General features: G+C 43.7%; 1 protein-coding gene across 2 annotated transcripts in view; it reads left to right on the plus strand.

The window, feature by feature from the left end:
• Positions 1-26,725, plus strand: part of USP13 (ubiquitin specific peptidase 13) — a 138,875-nt gene that overhangs the window by 76,039 nt on the left and 36,111 nt on the right. For both annotated transcript variants that reach the window (XM_075556080.1, XM_075556079.1), the window contains exons 7-11: positions 3,628-3,722; positions 4,657-4,844; positions 13,571-13,642; positions 14,016-14,109; positions 25,778-25,903. In XM_075556080.1, the coding sequence (XP_075412195.1) occupies positions 3,628-3,722; positions 4,657-4,844; positions 13,571-13,642; positions 14,016-14,109; positions 25,778-25,903 (575 nt within the window). The remainder of the gene's footprint in view (positions 1-3,627; positions 3,723-4,656; positions 4,845-13,570; positions 13,643-14,015; positions 14,110-25,777; positions 25,904-26,725) is intronic.

The following is a 26,725-nucleotide window of genomic DNA, read 5'->3' on the forward strand; positions in this document are numbered from 1 at the left end:
TTTTCTTTATTGACCTCTTCCTCATGCGCTGCCTGGTGAAATTGTCTTTTAACGCAACACAGTGATGGGTTGATTCTAATATGACTGTCTTTATGCATGAAATGTTGCTGGTACCATTAAACCCAGGAGAACACTGCTGTGGAAGCATGCCTCTGGTACTTGGCTGTGTTTTTAAGGCAACAGGAGGGTGTGGGGGGGCTAATATTAATTGGTTACAGTAATTTCTGAGGTAAAATGTCTGCTAAGCTGAAGTTGGAGTTGAAAGTTTTCCAAGAAAATACATATCTGGCAGCATCTTAAGTCTCTGAGTTTACTTAAGCCCCTACCCCTCACCCCTCCCTTGGCTACCTGTCATTTATGAATATTTCATGATTACTAAGATTACAGATCATAGTTCATTTTTAGATAGCTGATGTGCTACTCACTAAACTGTTTTTGTCTTTAGGGTTAAAAATAACTTGTGCCTGTCATGTCACTGGAGCAGTTAATGATCTTTAAGACATAGGAAACATTAATTTATCACGGTAACAAGAGCCTAATGGGTTTGATTTTCACTTTATTTCAAAATCCTTGGCCAGTCCTGACAGTGCACTTTTAAGAATTTCATTATTTTCTTTTTTTTTTGGAAGCATATTATCCTTTTATTTTTTTAAATTAATACATCTTTTTATTGGGGCTCATAAGGCTCTTATCACAATCTGTACATACATCAATTGAGCAAAGCACCCTTATACATTTGTTGCACTCGTCATTCTCATAATTCACCTTCCACTTGGGTTCCTGGAATCAGCTCGGTTTCCCTTTTTTCCCTCCCTCCCCACTCCCCCCTTCCCCCTGGTCCCTTGATAGTTTATAAATAATTATTATATAAGAATTTCATTATTTCTGAACTGAGCTCTGATCATCGGGGGTGTAAAGTCTTAAGTCTTCTAAACGATCTCACTGGTTAATGATAATCGAAGTTCATAGCGTCTGTGAGTGCCAGTCTCACCTTCCAGATGGTATTTGAGTGGTATCTCTCTGTCCCTTGTTAAGGGTAAGAATACCATTGACATAGTTGTTTCAAGTTATTTGTTTGGAGGTTTTTTTTGGTACTTGAATCTTTATTACTTCTTAACAGGGACCCTGGGGATTTTGTTTTCTGTTTAGTTTTGCTCTTTAGGGCTCTTCATTATATTAAAAATATGCTTAAATGAGGACTGTTTGTCAAAGTTAAAATTAGCCTCCAGGGGAAGAAGGGCACAAGAGAGAGCCATCAAATGTTTGATCTATTAATAAAGACCGACGGCCGCTGGGTGCAAGTGCCTCTCTGCGACTCTGGGTTTGGGTCAGACACTCACCGTAGCTGCTTGGAAGGGCTTTCCTTGCTTTTTTTTTTGGTATGACTTATCTTTCACTGCCCTAAAGAGTGGTGAGGGTGTCCTCCAAAGGTCTGCTTAAAAAAATATTCTAAAATTATTTGCATATGTATATCTATTTTAATAATTTTATTGGGGCTCTTACAGCTGGTCTACTTTTCTGGTAATGTGTTCTATTTTACCATTTTTAAAGCCAAGGTGCTGTGGTTCTTGAGTCTATTCCTGCTTCGAGCCTAGCATGGGATTTCAATAATCCTTTGGTGCTTAGTGATGCGGGCTCTGCCTCAAACTCACCTGTAGCTCTTGGACTCAAGGCTGACACTCCCTAGTGTGAGACGTAGCGTATGACGGCCATACCAAGGTTATAGAGCTGGCTGGTGTTGGACTTTGGTTTGGATCTCTTGCTTTGAGAGTGCCCAACGAATGTGGCCCGGGACTACCATATACTTACTATATTAAGGCTTCTTTGCTTTATTAAGATATGTATTAATCTAATTGGCCTGGTTCTGCCACTGTCAATGAATATTACTGAAAGTTTTGCCTTATTCCCAACCCTCATTATTAGTATACATTGTGTTTTAAATTTTATACCATATCTTAATTAATGACACTATCAATAGAATTACCATATGCCCCAGGGGGATGATTGATAATGTTCTCTAACATAAAGTTATAACAAAGTCTCTCAGGTGAACCAGAGATATATATAAACCCTAGATGTGTGAATGGATTTAGGGCTCAAACTTAATCTAGTCCAAATTTAGGGGGAGAATTAGTTCTTATGACATGGGCCTGCTTATGGCTAGCCCTTATAAAAAGATCACTGAAGATACGGGTGTTATAGAAAAGTGTGATTAAGAAACTAAATGGTGCCCAGCTATCAGAAATAATAACCTCTGAGGTCTTAAAGGCTTGTCTTCGAACAAACAGCCATCTACATGAAGTGTCAACTAAGTTGACATGGAAGAAGCACACCAGACTGTGTGATCCAAGAATTGTAAACAATATCAAACAAATACAAAGGAGGGAATGGTTACTAGCGCTTAAATGGTGAACACCTGGCTTGCAGAAGGCTGTGGACAACAGTGGAATCCCAGAATCCATTTTCAGGGTCCACACATAGATTGAGCCCCTGGTCAATCCCCACTAACCACAGTCAAGGGATGTAAATAGCCTTATTACCAGACCGAGAGCATCGTAGAGACGTTTACAGTCGGTATATTTAGGTTACAATGTAATAACTTATCTGATCTCCCTTTTGACCCATTTAAAAGTGGTTTCAGTTTAAAAAAAAAAAGGTGAAAGGAACTTCTCTGGAATTAAGTTCTTGGTGATTCTCTCTGACATAGACCAGGGATGTGTGACCAGCCTTTGCTGTCATGCAAAGTGCATCGGAAAGCGAATTATGGCAGATGTAGTTAGGTTAAATTCAGCACCTTATCATTTGGTCTCTCTTTTGACCCATTTTAAAGTTGTTCTAGTTTGTATTGTTTTCTGCTTTCCTTTTGATTGAAGCTTTTTTTCTGTTTTATTTAGTTATTGTTAGCTTTTTTTGTTTCTTTGTTTTTTTGGCATATGAAATCCAGGATGGGCGAATCTATATCTGGATTAATTTTTTTTTGTGTGTGGGGGGTATGGCAAGGGAGGTTGGGGGGAAATGGGGAGCTAATGACAGTGAATCCACGAAAGAATAAAATCTTTAAAATTGATTGTGGTAATGATGGTACAACTCTTCTTGATATGATTTAGCTATTAAATTGTATGATATGTGGATTATGTGCCAATAAAAAGTTTTTTTTAAAGAAATAGTTTGATGGCTAGGGAAGGAGACTGGGCCGGGAGTTAAAATACATGGGTTTTGGACCACTTGTGGGTTTCAAGGCTAATCATTGACACCCGTTACCCGCTTTCCCCTTCTTTCTGAGCTTATGGTCATAACGCTGTGGTCTAGGTCAGGGAGATCAGATGTTAGGCATATTCATTGGCCTAACTTTCAGCGCTACTGATTTTAAATTATTTGAAATGTAGACACTGTTTTGGGGGTAGGGTAGGCCCTCTGAAATGTTGAAAGAAATGCAATAGAGTACATTTACTAAACAGTCTGTCCTTGGTTAGCATGTCATCCAGCGGGGCCAAGGGTTTAGATTGCTTTGTTCTTGGCTATATTCTAGCTAAGCCTTATGGGTAGTGGACGTGTGACATCTACACATTGAAAATGGAATGATGCAACTAACTACAAGTCTCTGTGTTTCTTTTGTCTCCCCCCTAGATGTCTATTCTTTTCAAGAAGAGGAGCCTGTTTTAGATCCTCACTTGGCCAGGCACTTAGCACATTTTGGAATTGACATGCTTCACATGCACGGGGTGAGAATGTCCACTTGGTTTGCTTCTATTCCAGCCCGGTTAGGAGGGAACTTTGGGGCTTCATTACCACATCACCCCTCTCCCACGGGCCTTCGTCTTACACGATGGAGGTTTCAGTGGTCACAGTTCCTCCTCGAATGAACTCGTCAGTGCTTTCTTTGGACGACAAGCTGAGGCGTTCACGGGGGAATGAGCGCCACCTCACCGGGCGCTGTCCATTCGTTTAGCTGGAGTTTATTCCGTGTTTCTGCCTCCACTGATGGAGCGCTGCCCTCAGCCGCTCTTTGTTTACTGAAGGGAGCATGTTCAGAGAGACAGGGACCTCTAAACTTATCTACGGCCAACATCGCCTTAATTCATTTCGGGAAGGGAAGCAGAGCTCCAAAGGGGTGGGAAAATATCCCGGCACGTTTTGCGATGGAGACTTTCCTCCATGTCTATTGGCGTTTCCAAGCCCCCGCCATGGCGATGCCCTGCTTTCCCCATGAGGAACCGATTGAGACGCGAGTGTTTTGTTTCAGCTCCTGCTCCCACCTGGGCGGCCTCCCTTTCTTCACAGTCTTAGTGTCCTCTTGCTCATCCCTAGGCTTTTCCCCTTTCCATGGACTGTTCTCTCCTCTTCTTTAAGTCTTTAAGGCATCAAGCTCCACATAGCTGTTTTCTCCCGAATTGCCCGTTTGCTGTGTTGTGTCGTATTTCCCTTTGAAATGACGCTGCTTGATGCTGGTCCTTCTTTGTCCTCCTCTTGCCTTCCCACTCGGGCTCTTTGAATTAGGTGGTTGACTTCGCTACTACATTTTGGTGGGGGGCGGGTAGGGGGAAGGGGATGAGGGGGCCACCCGTTGCCTTTAGTAATAGTTCATGGGACCCGATCAAAGAAAGACCGTCTCATTTCACCTTGTTTTTCAAATTTTCTTCCATGTTTTGGCCCCAGACCGAAAACGGGCTCCGGGATAATGACATCAAGCCGAGAGTCAGCGAGTGGGAGGTCATCCAAGAGTCGGGGACGAAGCTGAAGCCCATGTACGGCCCCGGCTACACGGGGCTGAAGAACCTGGGCAACAGCTGCTATCTCAGTTCGGTCATGCAAGCCATCTTCAGCATCCCAGAGTTCCAGAGGGCGTAAGTGTCCTTCCCCCCCCCCCCCCCACCACCTCTCCCACTGCATGCTGGGTGCGGCTCTGCCTCTTTAGATATCCTGCAAACAAAGCATACTGGCCCGAGGGCAGGGGAGCACTGCCCCTGTGGGTGTCCAGGACCAAGTGTTAACGGGAGTAGAAAGCCTTGTCTCTCTCCCACCAATTGGCTGGTGCTTTCGAACTGCTGACCTTGGGGATCGCAGCCCAAGGTGTAACCACTACGTTACCAGGGCTCTTTAAGTCTCAGCCAGTCAATATAGAATGACAAGAGTATCTTTGCCAACTTCAGGTTGACCAAACAACTCCCAACAAAACATTTACCAAAAATTGTGGTAAAAAAGCATCTTCAGTAAATTAAAAAGGGGGAAAGAAAGATGTTGAAGGCCATTAAGACTCAGTCTTAAAACAGCTGAAAATCCTCATGACCTATCTGTCAGTGTTTGATGATTTCTTCTGTGACCCTGACAAGAACAAGAAAGTATGCAAGGTCTGGGAAAACAGGTGTTTTAATTTTCTCAAGGATGTCTAACTTGGCAGAAGACAGAGTTGCTATGTGTATCAAATGTGCTTGCTTAACAATAAGATAATTAACCCTAGGTTGTTACTACATGAATATAAGGAATATGTTGTTGTTATTATTATTGATTTTTCAGAAAATGTTTTGCATTTTACTACCTTGTGGTCTGCAGTGTCTTCAAACCATGCTAGCACGTGTTACTGCACAAGGTCATCTGAACAGCCTTGAGTTGAATCTAGTTCGCGGAGTCACCCTCCTCCGCAAAGTCTGAAGGACTGGCAGTACAGATGTAGTCCCCCTTTGCTCATTTTTAATAACAAAGAAGGGGGGTATGTAGGAAGCTGATCAAGGTGTTTACTAATGGGTAACTATTTAGTCCCCAAGTCTCTGTGTCTCTGCAGACAAAAGCATTGCAAAATGACTGTTATTTGTTACTTTGCTGCTAAAAGCATTTAGGGATAACTCAGTTATTTGCATCTCTTTGTGGCTCTCTTGAATCTTGCATATCCGTGTGATTGTCCTTGAATCTAGTGCTTTCACTATTCTAAAGTTAAGAAACTGTGACTAGTTAAGTAACACGTGCATAGATAAGAGTTTAGGAATGTTTCAGTTCTTTGATGTTTGTTTTGTAACCAATTCTCTTGTGTAAGAAAAATATAAAAACCAAGCTTCAAATATACTCGGGACTTCAGTCCATCAGATTGGAGTCCTCCCGATTCCCCCCCCCCCCCAAAAAAAAAGCGCCTATAGCAAACAAACCATTGGCCATCCGGTGTTTTTGACGTTTAGTTCAGGGACATTAATTACACTCACCATGCTGTACATCCACTAGGCTTCCAAATTTTTCATCACTTTTCACAGAAATGCTGACCTCCTGAAGCTGGAACTTGCCACCAACTCCCCCTCCTACCCCTGGTCACCATGAATAAAAGCCTGTGCTTCCTCTAGTCCAGGGGTGTCAAACTGGTGGCCCGCAAGCCACATGTGGCCCCCTGAGGTAATTTTTTGTGGCCCGCGATGCTCAGAAATAAAATGAAAATAGAAAAAATTGTTGTAAAAAATAGCGCTTAGGGGAGATCAAGGCAATACCACAAACACAATTCCCTTGTAAACCCTGTAACTACTGAAGACGGGTGTACATGTGGCCCAGCGCCTTTCCTGGGGGTCTGTGGACGTGTATAAATGTGCTGACTCACTTCCAGCGACGCTTGGAAGCGATATGTCTGCCACTCTCAGTGTCACGTCATGTAAACATCCCGATAGCAAAAAGGTTAGAAAGAGCACTCTGGTTTGTGCTGTTAGGAATCATACCTAGCGGCAGCGCTAGCGAACATTTTTAGAGGGAAGCCATTGTGTGAACAACTATATTCTTCCTTGAAATTGAATAAAACGTCATGCAGATCAAGATTAACCGATAAACATCTGTCGGCCTTAACGAAGATGGTCTGTTCTCAGTCTTTGAATCCAGATATTGGAAAACTAGTAGGAGGAACATGCTGGCAAGTTTCACGTAAAGAAGAATAATTTTAGTTTTATAAATATATTAAATAAAATAAATGTTTAAATAAAAGCAATTATGTAGCATTTTACTTATCCTATCCATATTCCTGAATCCTCACTTCAAAATATAAATTTAACAAAATTGGTAAAGGTGATGTGGCCCACGTGAATCTTACCTGTTGCACCCAATGGCCTGCATTTTGAGTTTGACACCCCTGCTCTAGACATTTCACGTAGTGTTTGTCCTTTTGTGTGTCTCTGATTTTGGTGAGGCGCATCCATGGTGTAGCGTGTAACAGGATTTCAGTTGTCTTAGTGGCTGAGTCGTATTCCCTTATATGTGTACTGTGCTTTGTTCATTCATTCCTCTGCTCGCGGCCACTGGGGTTGTTCCCACCCTTCAGTTACCGTGACCAGGGCCACAGTGGACACTGCCACACAGGTATCTGTTTATGGCCTTGCTTTCAAGTCTTATGGGTCTATGTGGTATGACTTGGTCCACTCCAGCGGATTAGGGCCAAGTGTCACAGGGACCAGGTGAGGTAAAGGAAGCTTCGTAAACAGAAAAGCGCCCTGCAGGGTGTTGTAGTGTTGATACTGCCTTCCATCTTTAGATCATCGCTATGTGCCAAGAGTATATTAATAATGAATTATGAAGGAAGGCAAACCCACTCAAGAGGTCTTATTCCTTCATATGTGAACCCGGAGAGATGCAGTGACTTATGTGGTCGCCTTGCTGCTCAGTAGAGTCGAGCTGAGGATTGAGGGTTTCTGCTTTCTGTTACTCAGGCATGCTCGGTGATCGCCCACGGGCTGTTGGGTGTGGATCAGACGCCGGTGAACATTGGGAGTGAGCAGGTAGAGAGTCTTGCAGCAGTTTGATATTGCTGTATCTTACAGGTGCCATGTCGGGTTTTTTTTAGTAGCGTATTGAAAGAAATTATTGTGACCCGGGTGAGCATTTACAGAGAAGCTCAATTTTCCAGTCAACAAGTCACGTTGCTTCATGCCTCTGAGGGCGGCCCCTGCACTGTAACTCCCTGACCCAACGCCCTCGCTGTGTGCTCTGTCTTCATTCCTCCTCCTTCGCTAAGCTTTCTGAACGCTGCCCTTGGGTAAATGCTGCCCTTTGGCTCGCTAGTGGTCAATTATTCCGTCATAACGCCACTAATTTATTCTTCCAGTTGCTGTCTCTAGATTTACCTCGCGTGGATTTCACACAAAGAAAAGCATTCAGAAACAAAAAGAATAAACAAAACGCCAACAGGAAGATCCAACAACAACAGACTAGCACAATGCAAAACCTCAGAAGAAAAGATAACAGAGAATAAGAAAACCCAGAACAGATTTGAAGCGCTACCAAAAGGGAGAAGAAATGACAAGGGGGTTCGATTTTAAAGTCATATCGTCTGCATTAATCCGTTTTCCAGTGCACGCTGTTGTGCTAGGCGGCCCCTGTCCCCCATCAATGGTCTGAGGAGATTCATCAGAGGCTTAATCCCTGTGGGGACCCTGCGCAAGGATTTTGAACTTTTACTGTCATGCTTAACCTTCTGCAAACTGGGTGCTCAGAATTTAAGTTCAAATGCTCTTCCCTCCTTCTGATTTATATTTTCTTATTTAAAATCCTTGGATCACACAGGCTGATGTGCTTCTTCTGTGTAGACTTAGCTGACATCTCACGTAGATGGCTGCTTGTTTTAAGACAAGTCTTAAGACCTTGAGAAGCGATTGTTTCTGATAGCCACACACCATCTGATTTTTTCACCCTACTTTGCTGTAGCACCCACATCTTCAGTGGCCTCTTCAAAGGCAGTTGTTGAATAGGGCCACATCATAGGATTGAATTTATTCGCGTAGCTGTGGTTTTCCTATGCCACTGATCCAAATGAAAGATGTCCTTATCCTTTTATTGGGGAATATTGCACATCATGCCCATGATTTACGTAGAGTAGTTCTATTGGTAGTATCCTTAATTTACTTGCTATTATAGAATATCAAATATGCTTTAGAAGAGGGAAGTATATATACATAGGACATCATTTTAGACCAGGATACATAGCTGATTGACTGGTACAAAGCAAAGACTCAAGTGACTGTACCCTACTCAAACTTGGGGGTTGACAATAGAACACTTTCAGTAACGCTCATTCACAAAGGCAGAGCCATGCCTGCTAGACTAAGACATGTTATAAGAAAGCAAAGAGGGTATGAAAATAGAAAATATATGGGAGTCTTAAGCCGCCATTCATTGGGCACCTTCAAAATGAAAGCTCCAGACCAAAGTCCAAGGACCTCCAAATCCTTGGGTAGCAGTTATCTGCTTGTTTCACAGGGGGGCATTTCAGCCATAAGTCTAAGGAGTATTTTATTTTTTTGCTTCATATTTTATAACGAGTGTTTTAGTTCCTTAACTCTGCTACATAATAAGTTTAAGGTAAAATCCACTTCACTTAGTGGGATTACCAAGTCGGAGTCCTCTGATAAGATTTATGAAGGATGTTGTGTACTCTGAAAGGACAGAGTCTAAAGTCCCAGCTATAACATGCAGCCTGGGTTACCAAGGGCTTGATAGAAACAAGGTCAAAAGTGCCTAATTAAGAATGTAATACTTGGATGTATTCTCTAGTTTTAGGGTTCATGTTAGTAATGGTAAGATTTTCTCCCCACCACTTGTCAGTCATTTTGTCACACTGTGATGGCTTTTGTGTTGCTGTAATGCTGAAGGGTATGTTACTGGTATTTCAAATACTATCAAGGTCACCCAAAAGGTACAGGTTTCAATCGAACTTCAAGACTAAAAACAGACTCTGAAGAAGGGATAGGCTGTGTACTTCAGAGGAATTAGCCACTGAAAACCCTGTGGGCAGCACTGAATTATTGCCAGTTACTAAAAACCTAATGAGCAGAAGTAGGACATTATCAGAGAGTGCCAGAAGATGAGACCCTCAGGTTGGATGATCCTCAAAATACGACCAAGGAAGAGCTGCCTCCTCAAAGTAGAGCTGACCGGACTGGTGAGGACGGAGCAAAGCCTTCTGGATCTTTGTTTGATGATGGGGCATACCTGAAAATGAGAAACAACAGCTGCAAACTTCCGTTAACAACCGGACCTTGGAATGTACGAGGAATGAATTTAGGAAAATTGGAAGTCATTACAATGGAAATGGAACGCATAACGATTGATAAGCTAGGCATTAGCGAGGTGAAATGGACTGATCTTGGCCATTATGGATCAGAAAATCGTATGGTTTCCTGTGCCAGGAATGGCATTCCATTCATTGTCTAGAGCAGCTGTTCTCAACCCATGGGACGCGACCCCTTTGGGGGGGCGTCGAATGACCCTTTCACAGGAGTCGCCTGATTCATAATAGTAGCAAAATTACAGTTATGAAGTAGCAACGAAAATCATTTTATGGTGGGGGAGGGGTCACCACAACATGAGGCACTGTATGAAAGGGTCGCAGTATTGGGAAGTTGAGAACCACTGGTCTCAAGGGACATTTCGGGATCTATCTGGAAGTACAATAGTGATGGGGAACAAAGAGGAAGGAAGAGTGGTTGGAAAACATGGTCTGGGTAACGGAACTGAAGCCGCGGGAGATTGCATGATACAACTTTGCAAAACAATTCGTTAATCACAAATATCCCCTTTCAACACCGCCAATGGCCACTATACACCTGGTCTTCTCCAGATGGGGTGTACAGAAATCAAATGAACCACACTTGTAGGAAGAGACACTGGAGAAACCAGACCAGCAGTTGCTCCTATGTAAGTTCCAATCGAAGTGGAATAGAATTAAAACACGTCTACAAGAGCCCAACTCTTACCTTGAGGGAATCCCACCAGAATGTCAAGAACAAATGTGCTGCATGGAACATGAATGACAGAAGACTTGATGAGCTGTGGGTGACAGCAAGGACATCATCCGTGGGAAATTGCAATGAAAGATAATGGAATTTTTTCACAAGCTTTTTCCAATCCACATATAGGAAAATATTATATAAAATCCTAACCTTATTGAAACAAAACTAAGATGAGAGATACGAATCTTAAATGCAAAAGACCAAGATTTTATAAATATATATATATCTCTGAAGGAAAAATTCAGAAAGCTAATTCTTCACCCAACTTTGGAATGTAAAATTAATTTATCAAAATTGCAGACTGTAAAGCACTAAAAATATTAACAAAAGAGCACATGTTTCTTCAATTCTAATTTATAGAAATAATAATTATACAATACCAACTTAAGGATATTCCTGAAACAGTTTTTTAAATTATAGAGTATGAGTCATATAAAGTGAACCTACATTGTTCCCCAATTAAATGACAATAATGCAGGTATAAGACATAGGAAACTTTCAGTAGAAATAATATGTCTGTTCTTTTAAATTTGACTTTAAGTGAAAGAGTTTCAAATTTTCTTTTCCTTCTGCTTAAAATCTCTGTGCCTCATTCCCCGCACATCTACCAGGTGTTTCTTTATGTGTCTCTTTCTCAAAGGGCTCCCCGGCCCCCTCTTTCCCTTTTCCTCCTTGAGATTTGTCAGATTTATAGCAATTTAATTCTTCTTCCGATTCTTTATATCTATTTCCTCAAGTGGGCTGTTAGTTTCATGTGGACAGGTACCTTGTCCATTCTGTTCACGGCTAAATTCCCATACCCAACACACTGCTTGGCAGGGCAGAACCCACTCTTTATCTACTGAATGGGAAAATGAAAAATAGAGGTGTGAAACAGACTGTACATTTTCAGAAACAGAAGACAGCAATGAGTGGGGCCAGTCTTGAAATACCAAGATGGGAAATAAATGGATATTTGATAGACGTTTTATTAATTGCTACTAACAGCTGTGAGGATGTCCATGTGAGTTTGATTCCAGGTGGGTAAAGTGCCTTGTGCTATTCCTAGCTTCCACCATTCATCAAGCGTGTCACGCTGTGGTGGCTTGTGCATTGCTGAGATGCAGGAAGCTGTGCCACCAGTATGCCACAGTTACTGCAAATACCAGCGGGGTCACCCGTGGCAAACTGGCTCTAGGGAAGCTTCCAAATTAAGAAAAGACTACGAAGGAGGAACAGGCTGCCCACGATTGAGAGCTCAGGCCTTGGAAACCATCTGAAGAGCAGCAAGGCATCCTCAGAGATGATGCCAGAGAGGAGTCCCCTAGGTTGGAAGGTAGATAAAAAACTGTGGGAAGGAAGGGTAGATCTTACTGATCGACACTTAAAGGGGTGAAACTTCTTTATGGCGCACGCCTCAAAGATGAGGAGACGCAGTTAAAGACATTCCCTGGGAACTGGAACATGCTTATGTATCAAGTACAAGTGTCGGAAAATTAGGAATCTTCACAAACTAAGTGGAATGCATACTGATTGATAGCCCGGCACCAGTGAGCCGAAATGGACCCATTTTGAAGCACATACGGAAGACAAAACCCAGAGGAATGGCATCGCATGCATTGTCAAAAGGGCATTTCAAGATCCATCTTGAAGTACAATGTTTCTATGCAAAGGGCCATCAATGTTACCTGGATGGATAAGCCTGCTTCGCTAATGTTCACCTTCCCTGTTCATTTCGTGTTTTCTCAGATTGATAGGAGATATAATAAAGACTGGATCATAAGACAACATGAGTTTATCAGGTTGTATACTATGATGTTATTAAGAATTCTTCACTCTCGCCTCTGTCTTAGGAAATCGTTTGGTTCCACATTTTGGTTCATCTGCTGTGTGGCTTTTGGTTCTCTGAAAATTTCTAGCTGCAGTTATTGACCTAGTGCCCTCATTCAAAAGCCACTTGAAATGGACTGGCCCCAAGAAGGGGGCCTTGCTAATTTTGATGTAGCTACATATATCGGAATTCAAATTTTTCGCTTGTGAAAGCAGTTGCCTACAAGTATCTGATAGTGGAGAAATCCAACATCAAAACTCGATAGTAGACATTGCAAATTATGGGTGCTCTCTGCGAGGCCTTTTTGTCAAGAATGCCTTTTCTCTTGGGCTGTAGTCTCTAAAATTGGTTGGTTGTATGTTACATGAGATGAATTCATTCATTTAACAAGGATATATCAGATGCCCCTTTCATACCAGACGCTGCTCTAGTTTGTCTGTATATCATTTGCTTTTGAGGTGGCAAGGGTTATGGTACAAACCAGTGTTTCTCAGCAAGGGCTGCTTCCTAGAATTTCCTGGGACCTTTTCACCAAGTCCAAAATGGCAGGCCCCTAGGTGGATCAGTGAAATTAGAGCACCGATAGCTAGTGCCCTTGGGTGCCAACGGAAAGGTTGGCAGTGTGAGTCTAACCAGAAGTGCCTGGGATTTACTTCTGACCACCCACTTCTGAAAAACCAGCCATTGGTAGCTCTAGGAAGCACCATTCTACCCAGATGCACACACGGGGTCACCATGTGCCGGAGTTACCTGGATCACAAATTTAATTGGGGAGTATGGGCGCAGCCAGCAAACAAAACGTTTGACTTTAAAGGCTCAGTCATGGTTGAGAACTGGTGAGAAAAGGATAAAGATTTTAAGGTGGTACAGAATCTCCAGGAAAAAACAACCTTCTCTTCAGGGTGTTGGTTTAATTTAGACCCCAGAGCAATGGGGTCTTGGGGAGAATGATGGCGTAAGTTGGTCCTGTTCTTCTCTCAGGGCCTCTGTTTGACTGTCATTTCTAATTTCTCAGGTATGTTGGAAACCTGCCAAGAATATTTGACTACTCTCCTTTAGACCCAACGCAAGATTTCAACACCCAGATGTAAGTGCCAGGTGTTTGTTCCTTTTTTTAATTTAAAGAATCCAGTGAAATAGCCACCTGGTTGTCTTTGGCTTACAACTTGCAAGACAGTTCTCTCTCTCTGTCATTTTTACCTGTTTTAAAAAAATTTTTAAATCTTTTTCAAATGAGCATGTCCTAACTTTCATAAGGAGAAAGAAATTAGTACATTTATTTTAACATCCCGAGGAAAGCTTGAAACCTTTGAGATTCAAATAAAGGACTATTTGGGAGTGATTGCGATGAAATGTTCCACCCGAGAGCAGTTGGACTTATTGACATTCATAGATAATTTCACCACCTCAGAGGAAAAACAACAATGACCTACTTGTTTTTGTTTCTCCCCGCTGTCCAGGACTAAGTTAGGACACGGCCTTCTCTCAGGCCAGTATTCAAAACCCCCGGTGAAATCTGAGCTCATTGAACAGGTGATGAAGGAGGAACACAAGGTAGGTGGCAGAGCGCTTGCTGTGGGGACAGAGAGGTTGCAAAACCCACTGCCATTGGCCCATTCCAACTCCTAGCTGCCTTCGAGATGGGGGGACTGTTATCGTTTCCCATCATTTAGCAAATGGTGCAAGTACATTTAAGAGCTGTCAGAAGATCCAGTTCATTTGAGAGTCTAAGATGTGCTTGCCTACTCTTATGAATTGTGGTGGGGAATAACCGGGGCAGGGTTTCTGTTGACAGCCACCTCCTGGATTATATGTGTGTGCTATTATTAATGGCTGCAGGGAGCAATATCCTGTATAAAACAGAGCTGGGATGGAAGGAGCAAACCTTAGACAAACAAAAACATTTCCTCCTCAGTAGCACAGTCTCTTACCAAGCCTCAACTTAATTTTCTAGGGGCTTTCTCAGAGGGTTGCTTTTCTCCGAAAACATCACCACAGATTCCTCAGCCTCTCATCCTGAGTTCAGGATTCAGAATTTCTGGGTTGGGCTATATATTTCTATTTTTTTCTCACATTTTATTAGGGACTCATATAACTCTTATCACAATCCATGCACATACATACATCAATTGTATAAAGCACATCCATACATTCTTTGCCCTAATCATTTTCAAAGCATTTGCTCTCCACTTAAGCCCTTTGCATCAGGTCCTCTTTTTTCCCCCCTCCCTCCTCGCTCCCCCCTCCCTCGTGAGCCCTTGATAATTTATAGATTGTTATTTGGTCATATCTTGCCCTATCCGGGGTCTCCCTTCCTCCCCTTCTCTGCCATCCGTCTTCTAGGGAGGAGGTTGATACTTCTATTTTTTGATCTACTGCCAGGCCCAGGGGTTCTAAGCACACTCAAGTATGAGAAACTCAATTGGACCTTGCGTCCCTATTAATTGATAGAGTAATTGAAACACTCTCAGTTACCTAGTACTGCTGTAACAGACACACCACAAGTGGGTAGCTTTATGTATTTTTATGGAGACGAACAAGTTGCCGTCCCCCTTCCTCCGCCCGACTTGATTGTGACTTGAGCAGAGGTTTCAGAGGAGATCCGTTTTCTATTCAATAATTCATACACACTTTATACATTGCAATCCCCACAATGTACTATTACTTATCCCCTCACTCACCCACCCCCAGTGTTTCCTCTTTCCATTCCTTTTTCTTGCCTAATTCTTCTGAACTTGGTTTTTAATCTCAAATATTGATTATTCCAAGGTGTGAGTACCTCCCTAGTGCTATTGTTTCCCCTTATAGACCACTGTTTGCCTGAAAATTGAGCCATGAGGGTGTTCTTGTCCAGACTTGAGGGGTGACTAAGGGCCATGGCTTTGGGGGTTTCACCAGTTTCTTTCTGATCAGTAAGCCTGGTTTTCGTTCAGATTTTGAGGTTTGTTCCCTTTCCCCACTACTTAAACCAGGAGCTTCTAATGTGATTTCTTTCAGAGTGATTTGTATTGGCAGCTGAGCACCATCTAGTTCTTCTGACTTCAGGCTCCTGGAGACTGATGTTCACGTGGTCCATTAGCGTATTGGGTTAATTGTTTTTCTATCACTATTCTTCACTCTTTGTTCCTCTAGTCAGGGAGAAACCAATGATCGCATCTTCAGTGCCTGCTCACAAGCATTTGAGACCCCATTCACTACTCACTGGGCTGTGGTGTTCCCTGAAACTATGGTCCTGTGCCCATAGGTCCAACAACTCATTCCTTCAAGGTGTTGGGTTTTATCTAAGAAGTTTTCATACCTTTTGGCCCTGTATGTTCCACCACATTCCTGGATATATTTTCAACCAAGGTAAATACACATGTACAAATAACCTCTGTCAGACTTCCAGATACCATTGGGTATACTTCCATTCTCTCTTCCACACCTGTCTATTACCGCAGGATTGTGGGCCTAATTGTATTCACCTCTGTGACCTTCAATTCTTATTCCCCTCCCAATGTCTTTCCTTGCCTCAATTGGTTTTTTTTTTTTTTTGCTGACCTTCCTCTTCTCTTACTGTATATTGTCTTTTGCTTCACCGAGGTGGTGAGGTTACGAGTACTGGCACACTGGGTTACGAGTTGGGCTGCTAACTACGAGGGCAGCAGTTTGAAACCAACAGCTGCACTGTAGGAGAAAGTTGAGGCATTCTTCCGTCCTAAAGACTTACAGTCTCAGAAACTCAGAGGGGCAGTTCCCCGTGGGCAGTTCTGTAGGATGGTTATGAATTACTCAGTGACCGTGAGATTGGTTTGAATCTGGTTCAGAGTTAAAGCATGTCTGCCCTCTAGGGAGTAACCTCCCTTCCCTTCTCGCATTCCTGTTAGTGTTGTTCTCAGGCGCCATCTAGTTGGTCTGACCCATCGCGACGTTCTTCACAACAGAACAAGATACTGCCCGGTCTTGTGCTGTGCTCACACTTGTTTCTGTGCTTGAGTCCAGAGTTGCAGTCATGAGGTCAGCCCATTTCCTGGAGCACCTTCCTCTTTTTTGCTGCCTCTCTACTTTACCTAACACGATGCCCTCCCCCAGGGACTGGTTTCTCTTGACAACATGGAGACAGAGCCTCGCCTTCCTTGCCTCTCAGGAGCATTCTGGATGTCTGTCTTCCAAGACAGATCTGGTGGTTCTTTTAGCAGTCCACGGTCCTTTCTGTACCCTTCTCCGCACCACAGTGCAAATGCTTCGATACCTCTTCTGTCTGTATCCAGTGTCCAACTTTCACATGCACAGGAGGCCATTGAAAATACCATGGTTTGGGTCAGGTGCACCTTTGTCTCAAAGTAACAGCCTTGCTTTTCAGTACTCTAAGAGGTCCTGTATAGTGTCAGAGCCTTTTCCTCACATTTTATTAGAGTGGGCAAGTAAGTGACTTAAAGGAGTTTATTTGTTAAAGTTCCTGAGGCTAAAAGTGCAAATCATCCACTCCACACTGATGATGATTAAATTAGCATGCATTTTGGGAAATCATCACATGACATGACATTAACAGGTATCAAAAAGAAAGAAACCAATCCAATTGCCATTATTTGACTATGACTCTTAGCCACCTTATGGTTAATACCCGCGAGAGAGTAATCACTTGCCATTTGATATAAGAGCCTTTATTACAGCTGGTTCTAGAGGAGGCTAAAGAATGGGAAACTCTTGACCCCAAACAAAGAAAGCATGGCGTCTTTATAGTTAAGGCCGAGGGCTGGCTTAGTGCATGGGGGTGGGGTGAGGAGCATGCAGGCAGTGATAACCTTTGCTTGTCAGGCAAGCAGGGTACCAGAAGGAGGCTAGGAGCAGCTCCAGGTGGTAACTCAAGGTTTGACAGGTAGTTTACATTTCTTGCTAATTGGGCAAGCTGCAGTCTGGAGACATCGGAGAGTCCAGGTCTGTTGGGAGTGGGAAGGGGAGGAGGAGGGAGGGGCAACGAGCTGCTTGTCAGAAGTTGAAGGCAGTTCAGCCAATGGAATTCTTCCTGCTAAGCTGGGTGACTACACTACAGGACAGAGAAGACCTTTCGCACAGGGTAGCCAGGGATGTAATCTTTGTGGCAGCAGACTGGCACATTTTTATTGTGCAGAACAGCTTGTGTATTTGAGTCCCTGACCTTTTGGTTAGCAGCAGAATGCAACTTTGCCAATAGGGCTCCTTTAAATTTTTTTAAACATTACTTAACCAATTAATTTATTTTTTATCATTTTATTGGGGGTATATACAGCTCTTATCACAATCCATACATCCATCCATTGTATCAAGCACATTTGTACATTTGCTACCATCATCATTCTCAAAACATTTTCTTTCTACTTGAGCTCTTGGTATCAGCTTCTCATTTCCCCCCCACCCTCCCTCCCTCATGAACCCTTGATAATCTACAAATTATTTTATTTTTCACGGCTTACACTGACCGATGTCTCCCTTCACCCGCTTTTCTGTTGTCTGTCCCCCTGGGAGAGGTTTGTATGTAGATCATTGTGATTGATTCTCCCTTTCTCCACCCACCTTTCCCGTCCCCTCCTGGTATTGTTACTCTCAATATTGGTCCTGAGGGGTTTATCTGTTATGGATCACCTGGGTTTCCAGATCTTATCTATGTACATGATCTGGTCTAGCCAGATTTCTAAGGTAGAATTGGGGTCATGATAGTGGGGGGAGGAAGCATTAAAGAACTAGAGGAATGTTTCATCGGTGCTATACTGCACCCTGACTGGCTCCTCTCTTCCTTCTGACCCTGTTTCTGTAAGGGATGTCCAGGTAGTCTACAGATGGGCTTTGGGTCTCTACTCCACACTCCCCCTCATTCATATTGATATGAGTTTTTGTTCTGGGTCTTTGATGCCTGTTACCTGGTCTCATCAACACCTCATAATCACACAGGCTGGTGTGCTCCTTCCATGTGGACTTTGTTGCTTCTCAGCTAGATGGTCGTGTGTTTATCGTCAAACCTTTAAGGCCCCAGGCGCTATATCTTTTGATAGCTGGGCACCATCAGCTTTCTTCACCCCATTTGCTTATGCACCCATTTGTCTTCAGCGATCCTGTTGGGAAGGTGAGCATCACAATGCCAGGTTAATAGAACAAAGTGTTCTTGCATTGGGGGAGTACTTGAGTAGAGGCTTAATGTCCGTCTGCTACTTTAATACTTAACCTATAAATATGTGTGTATAGATCTATTTCCCTATTGTTATATCTAAATATATTTACATATGTACATACTTGTATTTAGGCCTGTATAAATGTCCTTTGCCTCCTAGTTTTTTCCTCTATTTCCTTTTCCTTTCTTCTGGTCCTACTCTCATGTTCAGCTTTCATTTGGTTTTCAGTAATTCCTTTCAGCTACATTACCCTTGATCAAGGCTTACCAGGCATTCTGCACCATCCTCACCATCAATTTTAAATCACTTGTTGTTCCCTTGAAATAGGGCTCCTTTTAACACATCTCAAAAAACCAAACCAAACTCACTGTCCTCAAGTCCATTCTGACTCATAGTGACCCTATAGGACTGGGTAGAACTGAGATTGTTTTTACTCAGTGGCTGTGAGTTTAATAGTTTTTTCTTTTTTCTGACCTCAGTATTTAAATAGCAGAACTGATTTGTGTGTGTGGTGCTTGTGAGTATTTCAAATTTTAGGCTCTCCTTTCTAATGTCAATAAAATATGTATATGCTGCATGGTAATTTTCCTTTTTGGAATCTCCTCTCACTTGGCAAAATGTGACAGGAAAAAAATCATTCCTTTTGTGATGTTTGGAAGTAAATTTCATTTTGTTATCACACTGACGATGTCCTTGTACATTAGAAAAAAGTAGTTCTTCTATGAGCAAGACACATCATGTATGCGGTTGGTGAACAGTGCTTGGCGCCCATGGCTCTCTTGCCCACTGCCTTCCGTGATGGATCGTGCAGTGACCTCGTAGATCTCCGGGGATGTGAGACTTACAAGTGAGCTCCTTTGCTCTGTCTAGGTCAGTGTGTGCCACCTGGCAGTGCTTGGGGCACATCTACCTTGCAGGTTTGTTTTGCTTGGCCCACACATGCGTAACTGAATTTCCAACTCCTCATAAATACTCAGAAGCTCTGCCAATAGCAATGCCAGATGCAGGAGAGCAGTTGGCAGGGGCTGAGTATCTCGTTTCATAGCCCCCCATCTCTCTACAGGACTCATCCAGCTCCCAGCTGGCTCCAGTTTCTTTCTGACTTACAAACCCTCTGGTACTCAGGACATTTGTGTTTGTGACTCGATCTAGATTCTTCATACAATCCTTTCCAGCCTAGAGGCTCATGAGCTAGTGATCTTGACGACAGGCTCGTGACCAGCACCATCCGTGGTGCAGTGCGCATGTGGGCCATTAGTGGCGAGGGTCCATCTAACAAGTGAAACCAGTGATTTTCTGGTCCAGGTGCCAATAAGAGTCTCTTCACTTTCCAAATAGGGGTTAGCTTGACCATGTGAATCTTTCTGAGCATGGGGGCCATCCGTGTCAAACAGTTAATCCTATTGAGAAGTAATTCGTAGCAGAAATCGCCACTCACCTTGAGGGGAGGAATCATGTCTTCAGGCATCAGGATTTTCCCTGACTGATTTCAGAGAAGCCAATTTGTAAGAATCTTCCTTCGCATAGGCATCTATCAGGTAGCCTTTGGCCAGGTGGTCCTACCCTGGGGCTCTGGTACTTGTAACTTGTAGCAGAGCTTGAGAAGGCCCAGGAGAGGAGGAACAGTGTGCTGATGAGGGAGGGGCTAGATGCTCAGGGGACTGTGTGGCAGAGGAGAGAGCACAAAGAGGGGACCAGAGCCCCGTGGGGATTTATAGCCCCCCCACCGATATGATACGAATACCTAGCATTTTTCATGGTGTTCCAATGGACAAGCTCTTCATATAGGTAGTCACATGTAGAAACTGACATACAGAAATCTTGCCCAAAGTTACGAAGCAAATGAGTTGCAGATCTGGGATTTTAACCAGGCAGTCTGGCCCTGGAGGCTGTATATACTTGACCCCTCTATTCTGTACTTCCCTAAGGATTGCTCTATCTCCTGTCAGGCTCCCGGTGCCTCACCAGGGACACTATGGTAGGTGAATGCCACAAGGGTGTTTGGAATTTTCAGAATTACCAAATAGCCTGGAAACATGCATTTCTCTATCTGTATTTGTGCCCATTCCAAAAGAAAAAGTCATCCGGCAAAATGTGGAAATTAACAAATAGCATCATTTGTGTCACATAGAAGTAAAATTTTGTTGAAGATGATTTAAAAGTTAGAGCAGTCCATTAGTAGGAAATTGCCAGCAAGTCACACTGAATTCAGAAGAGGATGCAAAACAAGGGATACCACTGCTGATGCCTGATTGATCTTGAGTAAAAGCTGAGACTATAAGAAACCTACTTACCTGTGTTTTATTGACTATGCAAAGACCTAGTCTTTGTGGATTATGATAGGGATAACATAGTGATTGGCGGGGATTGCAGAACACTCTATTGTGCTCATGTGGAACCTGTTCATGGACCAAGAGGCAGTTGTTTGCATAGAAGGAGGTACTGCAGGGTTTACAGTCAGGGAAGGTGTCCGTCAATATTGCATCCTTTCACCATGCTTACTCATTGTGTATGGTGTGTAAATAATGTGAGATGCTGGATTCTCCAAAGAAGAAGGGGACATCAGGATTGGAGAAAGGCTCATTAACAACTCCGGATATGCAGATGCCACAGCCTTGCTTGCTGTAAGTGAGAGGACTTGATGCACTTCCTACAGAAGATCAAAGACTACACCATCAGTAGGGGCTACAAAACAACATAAGGAAAGCAAGAATATTTGCAGTTGAGCTGATGAGCAACATGTGGTAAGTGGAAAAAAGCCTGAAATTCCAGGGTTTCATTGAACTTGGATCTGCAGTCACCACCCAGGGAAGTAACCGTCAAGAAATCAAACAACATGTTGCACATCTTGTTGAAAACATGTTGAAAATGTGTCGCCCAAGATCTCGTTAAAGGGTAAAAGAACAAAGATATCTATTTGTGGTAGTTTGAGGTGATGTAATTTTTGCACGTAACGTAAACACTTTATTTTCATTAACTTCCATTTTCCTATGTAATTGGCCAAATGTAATTTTTCTAAAAGTTTGGCAGTTGAACTATAAAAAGTAGCTTGGGGAATGTGCTTGAGCTCATTAGATTAAGAGTTTAAATCCACAGAATGCATACACCTGTGTAAGAGGGACACTGCTCTTTCTATTCCTGTGGTTTTGTCTTGTAAATCTCTTTACAAGTGTTGCGCTAATTCGACACAAATTCTTAATTGAAGGATTAAGTTCAGGGGGAAATGTGGGTACGGGTGCCTCTCTGCCTGTGAGGTTCACGGGGTTAAACAGGATGTCCGTTTTGGGAGAGATTCTGAACATCAAGGACCTTGCTCTAATTTTGTTGAATTTGTGTTACACTAGCGGATGGGGAAAGTAAATACTAACTCACTTCCATCAAGTGGATTCCGACTCTCTGTGACTACAGGACAAAACCCTGTGGGTTTTTAAGACTAACTTTCTGCTTGGATAGCAAGCAGCTGGTGGTTTAGAACTGCTGACTTTGAGGTTAGCAGCCCAACTCATAACCACTACCCCACCAGGGCTCCTTCACACTAGGTTTATGGGCCAAGTCCATTTGAAGCATCTCTATTTTCTCAGTGAAAATTACAGAAACCATTTACATTTACCACCTGTCACTTTTGCTGACTTTTTAATCCATTTAATGAAACACGTATACCCAAATTAATTTTCTTCTAAGCCTTCAAATCTCGAAATTCTCTTTGTGGTGTACCCATCTTTAGGAGTGCGTGTCAATGTGACACCCCATGAAGTGAGGACATGGGTTACCTTCCTGAAAGCATTACTTTACTCATAAATATAGCCATCGTCACTATGTTCTTAGAAAGTAAACGTCCAATGTAAAAACCAACCCAGGGGAGATTGTCATACTGACTGACCCAACTGAATCTTTAGGATACATTGAACCTAGCATCGCCACTGTTGTATAATGTTAAGTACTATACATTTTATAGGCATATATATATATAATATCACATAGTATTAGTTATGTTAGCAGTGGATCATTATGTTACCTTTAAATAAAATACATTTTTTAAAGAAAATGGGGTTTTGTTCACCTGTTGATCTGATGCTTGTCTGTAGAGATGTATATAATAAATGTACATACACCTATAAAGATGACCGTTTTCTCAGTGGCTGCTGTTTTGGAGACTAGTAATCAAGATGCAACTGACTCACTCGTTAGAGTACGTGCTACCTGAAGGCAGGTCTGACTCTCCATCCATTTCGACTTCTCCTTGCATGCAGTATTAGGCCCAGGGGGACACTTGATTGATGTCATTAGTCTACTGTCAGGAGCAAAGTGGGCTATTTGATCTCAAGGCTTCACTTTTTACTTTGGTTTTTTGATTTGAACTTCTTGTTCAAGTAATGGCCTTACTCAAGGTCTGTCTGTTTTCCTCCTTCCTCGATGGACTGTCAAACAGCAGATAGGAGAGTGTAAATTCTAATTATACGAGAAGCCATACGTATTGTGCAACTTCAGCAATGGCCATTCTGCCAAGCCACCTTCATCGATTCCCCCTAAACTCACCTCGTTCCCCTTCTCTCCTTCTCGGGACTGTCCCTTCATAAACGTCAGACTCTTTCCTTCCTCATCTGTTGCCTCTCTGATCGCCTGTGTTAACTGCTCATAACTTCTTTTCTCTTTGACATCGATAGCATGTTAAAACGGAGTCAGGCGAGGCTCTCTGCTCCCCTAAAAAGAAACAGTCTCAGAAACTCTAAGGCGCTTCCCTCTCAGGGTCCTCAGTTCTCTGCTGGAATCACCTTGATGACAGAGGGCTTGTTGTGGTTCCCCACCTCCCCTACCAATCATGTTAAAGGGGTGGAGCCCCAGAGGCAAAATGGCTAAGCTTTGAGCTGCTAACCACAAGGTCTGCAGTTTGAAACCACCAGCTGCACCTCGGGTGAAAGAGAAGGCTTTCTGTTCCTGAGTTACAGTTTGGGAAAACCAAAGGCCCTGTTCTCCCCTGCTCCATAGGGTTGCTAGGTGTCAGGATCGACTTAGTGGCAGTTAGAGAGAGAGAGATATCATGTTAAAAGCCTCCAGGAGATGGATCGACACCGTGGCTGCAGCGCTGCGCTCAGGTGGAAGAACACTTGTAAGCATGGTGCCGGTGCCGGCCCCTAGCCGCACATGCTTCCAGCAAGATAGGGACATTCACCGTGTTGGTTTTTAAAAACAGAAACATGGCTTACCATGTGGGCATTGGTGAGATTGGTCACAGGAGGTTTTACATCACGTGTGGCATCTGTGTGATTAGGTAGACCTACGGTTTCTAGACCGTAGGCTTTACCCTGGATGTCCATGAGAACTGGAACACATCTGAGACGTGCCCTCTGCTTGCTGTTGCGAGCACGGTGAGGTGGCACGTGGGCCAGAAACAGGCTGAGGGGAGGAGAAAAGTAGAAGGCAGTGCATGTCAGTGGGGACCTGGACCACCGGTTCTGGAAACTTCTAGAGAGGGCAGCGAGGCCCGGAAGCTGAGGAAGGGGACATTTACAGGAGTGTGTGCACAACAGCCACATTTACAGAGGGAATGAGGGTGCCCTATTTTCCCCCTTCAACGACTAGATGAGGTTTGTTGCCCTGAGACTCTTCTGTTTCTCCCACAAAGAGCCTGATGCTGGAGCCGAGCAGAGCCTGGATCTCATTCTGGGTCCGCCCTTTCTCCGTGATGTGTGAGCTGCCAGTCATGATGATGCTTTGAGTTGAGAGACCTATCAGGCCCTCCTCTGTCACTCACAGGTTTTTTTTTTAGCTGTAAAATGGAGATGGACATGGTACCTGCTTCGTAGGGTCCTGGTGACTTGAGGGAAGTGCATCATCGTATGGTGATCAGGTGTCCCTCCCCCTCCCCCCTAGGTGGAGTTCTCTCTTGGGCCCTCCTACAGAAAGATGCAGCACAGCTCTTTGCTCCTCCCGATGCCTTCAGAGCTCCTCCCCATGTGTGCATTTCCAGCCTGTACTCTCCTGGGCCATGAGGGGCTGCTTGGGCAAGTCATGTGAGGATGGCTCTGGTATCCTCTGTGTTTAGAATTTGGGGGTGCCCAGCCCGTGTGATCATGAGGTGTTGACAGGAGCATGTATCAGGCATCAGAAGACCCAAAACAACCAATCATACCAAACAACCAATCATGTAACAGACATCAGAAGACCCAAAACAACCAATCAATGCGAACGAGGGGGGTCAGAGTGGAAACCTATTTTCCATCTGTAGACAATTGGACATCCCCTCACAGAAGGGTCACAAGGAAGGGGTGAGCCAGTTAGGGTGCAGTATAGCACTGATGAAACACACAACATTCCCCTAGTTCTTTGATGCTTCCCCCACCCCCACCCCATCATGACCCAGTTGTACCTTACAGATCTAGCTAGACCAGAGCATGTACACTGGTACAGATAAGAGCTCTGGACACACAGAATCCAGGATCAATAAAGCCCTCAGGAACAATAATGGGAATAGTGATACCGTGAGGGTAGGGGGAAGGTGGGGGGAGAATGGGGAAAAAGGGGGAGGAACCGATCACAATCACATATAAAACCCCACCCTCATCCCCCCACCCCAGGGGGCTGAGCAACAGAAACATGGGTGAAGGGAGACAGTGGATGGTGTGATACAATAATAATAATAATTTACAATTTATTAAGGTTTCACAAGGGTGGGAGGGTGGGGGAAAGAGGGAAAAAAAGAAGAGCTGATACCAAGGGCTCAAGCAGGAAGAAAACGTTTTGAAAATGATGACGGCAACATAGGTACAAATGTGCTTGATACACGATGTATGGATTGTGATAAGAACTGTAAGAGCCCCGATAAAATGATTTATATAAAAGAAAAAAGAGAATTGGGGTGTTTAGTCACCCATTGGCATTAGTCCTGAGTCTTCAGAAGAGACAACTCCTTCCTGTTCCCCTCTCAGGCTCACAGTTCAGAGCCAGTGAATCTTGGCTCTAGCCCTGAGGTAGCTCTTATGGGCTCCAGGTTTCTCAGTTTCCAGTCTTCTGGTAACCCTTGCTATGCTTGCCCTGTAGGGCTGTCTGGAGGCCTTCTAATTTAACTATTGCCCAGTGATACTACTTTTATGCTTTAGCCTCAACAGAATGGGATCTCACCACGCATGTTTAAAGCCTTTGTAAGCAAGAGCCACCCCGAATTCTCATCGAACAGACAGCAAGATGCCCAGGAGTTTTTCTTGCACCTGGTCAATCTAGTAGAGGTAAGTAGTAAGCCTGTCTGCAGAACTGCCCAGAGTCTATGCTAAGACATGCACCTGGCTCCTGAGGAGTCCAACGTGGCGTGGGCAGAGGCCGCCCCTCTCATGGCTGCCTGGAATCTCTCTGCCCACGCTAGTTCAGAACTGACTTAAAAAAGAAGCCCTTCCTGCTTAGCTCACCGGCGACCAATCGCTGCACACACCTCATTTTCTAGGCATGCGTGGATGTCTCTGTGCTTTTCATCTGCAGGTGGCAGAGGTGTGTTTCCCAGTCATTTCTTTTGCCTTTGCTTGATCTCCATGATAAAACTCCTGGGGCTCCCCGGTGGTGTTTGCTGTTCCCTGACACCACTCCCCTGTCCAAGCAGAGTCAAGTCACACTACACACTGACGCTCTTCAGTGCCACTGAAGATTCCTGTGTACAGACCCAGTTATTTTTATTTTAAACCCCAAGAACTTCTCTCTCTCTCTCTCTCTCTCTCTCTCTCTCTCTCTCTCTCTCTCTCTCTCTCTCTCTCTCTCTCTCTCTCACACACACACACACACACACACACACACTTCAAGAGGTATCACATGCTCTTTGTGGAAAATAGGGAGAAGCACACAGAAGAAAAGCAACATCCCCATCACACGAGCGAGCTCCCGGAAACTTCCAGGGCTAGCCTTTCGGTGTCTGAGCCTCGTGTGACGTTTCAAGCGCCTCTGTCATTTCTCTCCTGCCATTCACGTGCTGCTTTGTGGGCCGTGTTTTCCACTTAACCTGTCCTGAGCCCTTGCCCACGTCACTGCTCATTCGATTAGCGCACAATTTCCTTTTCATCTGT

Source organism: Tenrec ecaudatus, chromosome 8 (assembly GCF_050624435.1).
Source record: "Tenrec ecaudatus isolate mTenEca1 chromosome 8, mTenEca1.hap1, whole genome shotgun sequence".
Taxonomy (NCBI): domain Eukaryota; kingdom Metazoa; phylum Chordata; class Mammalia; order Afrosoricida; family Tenrecidae; genus Tenrec; species Tenrec ecaudatus.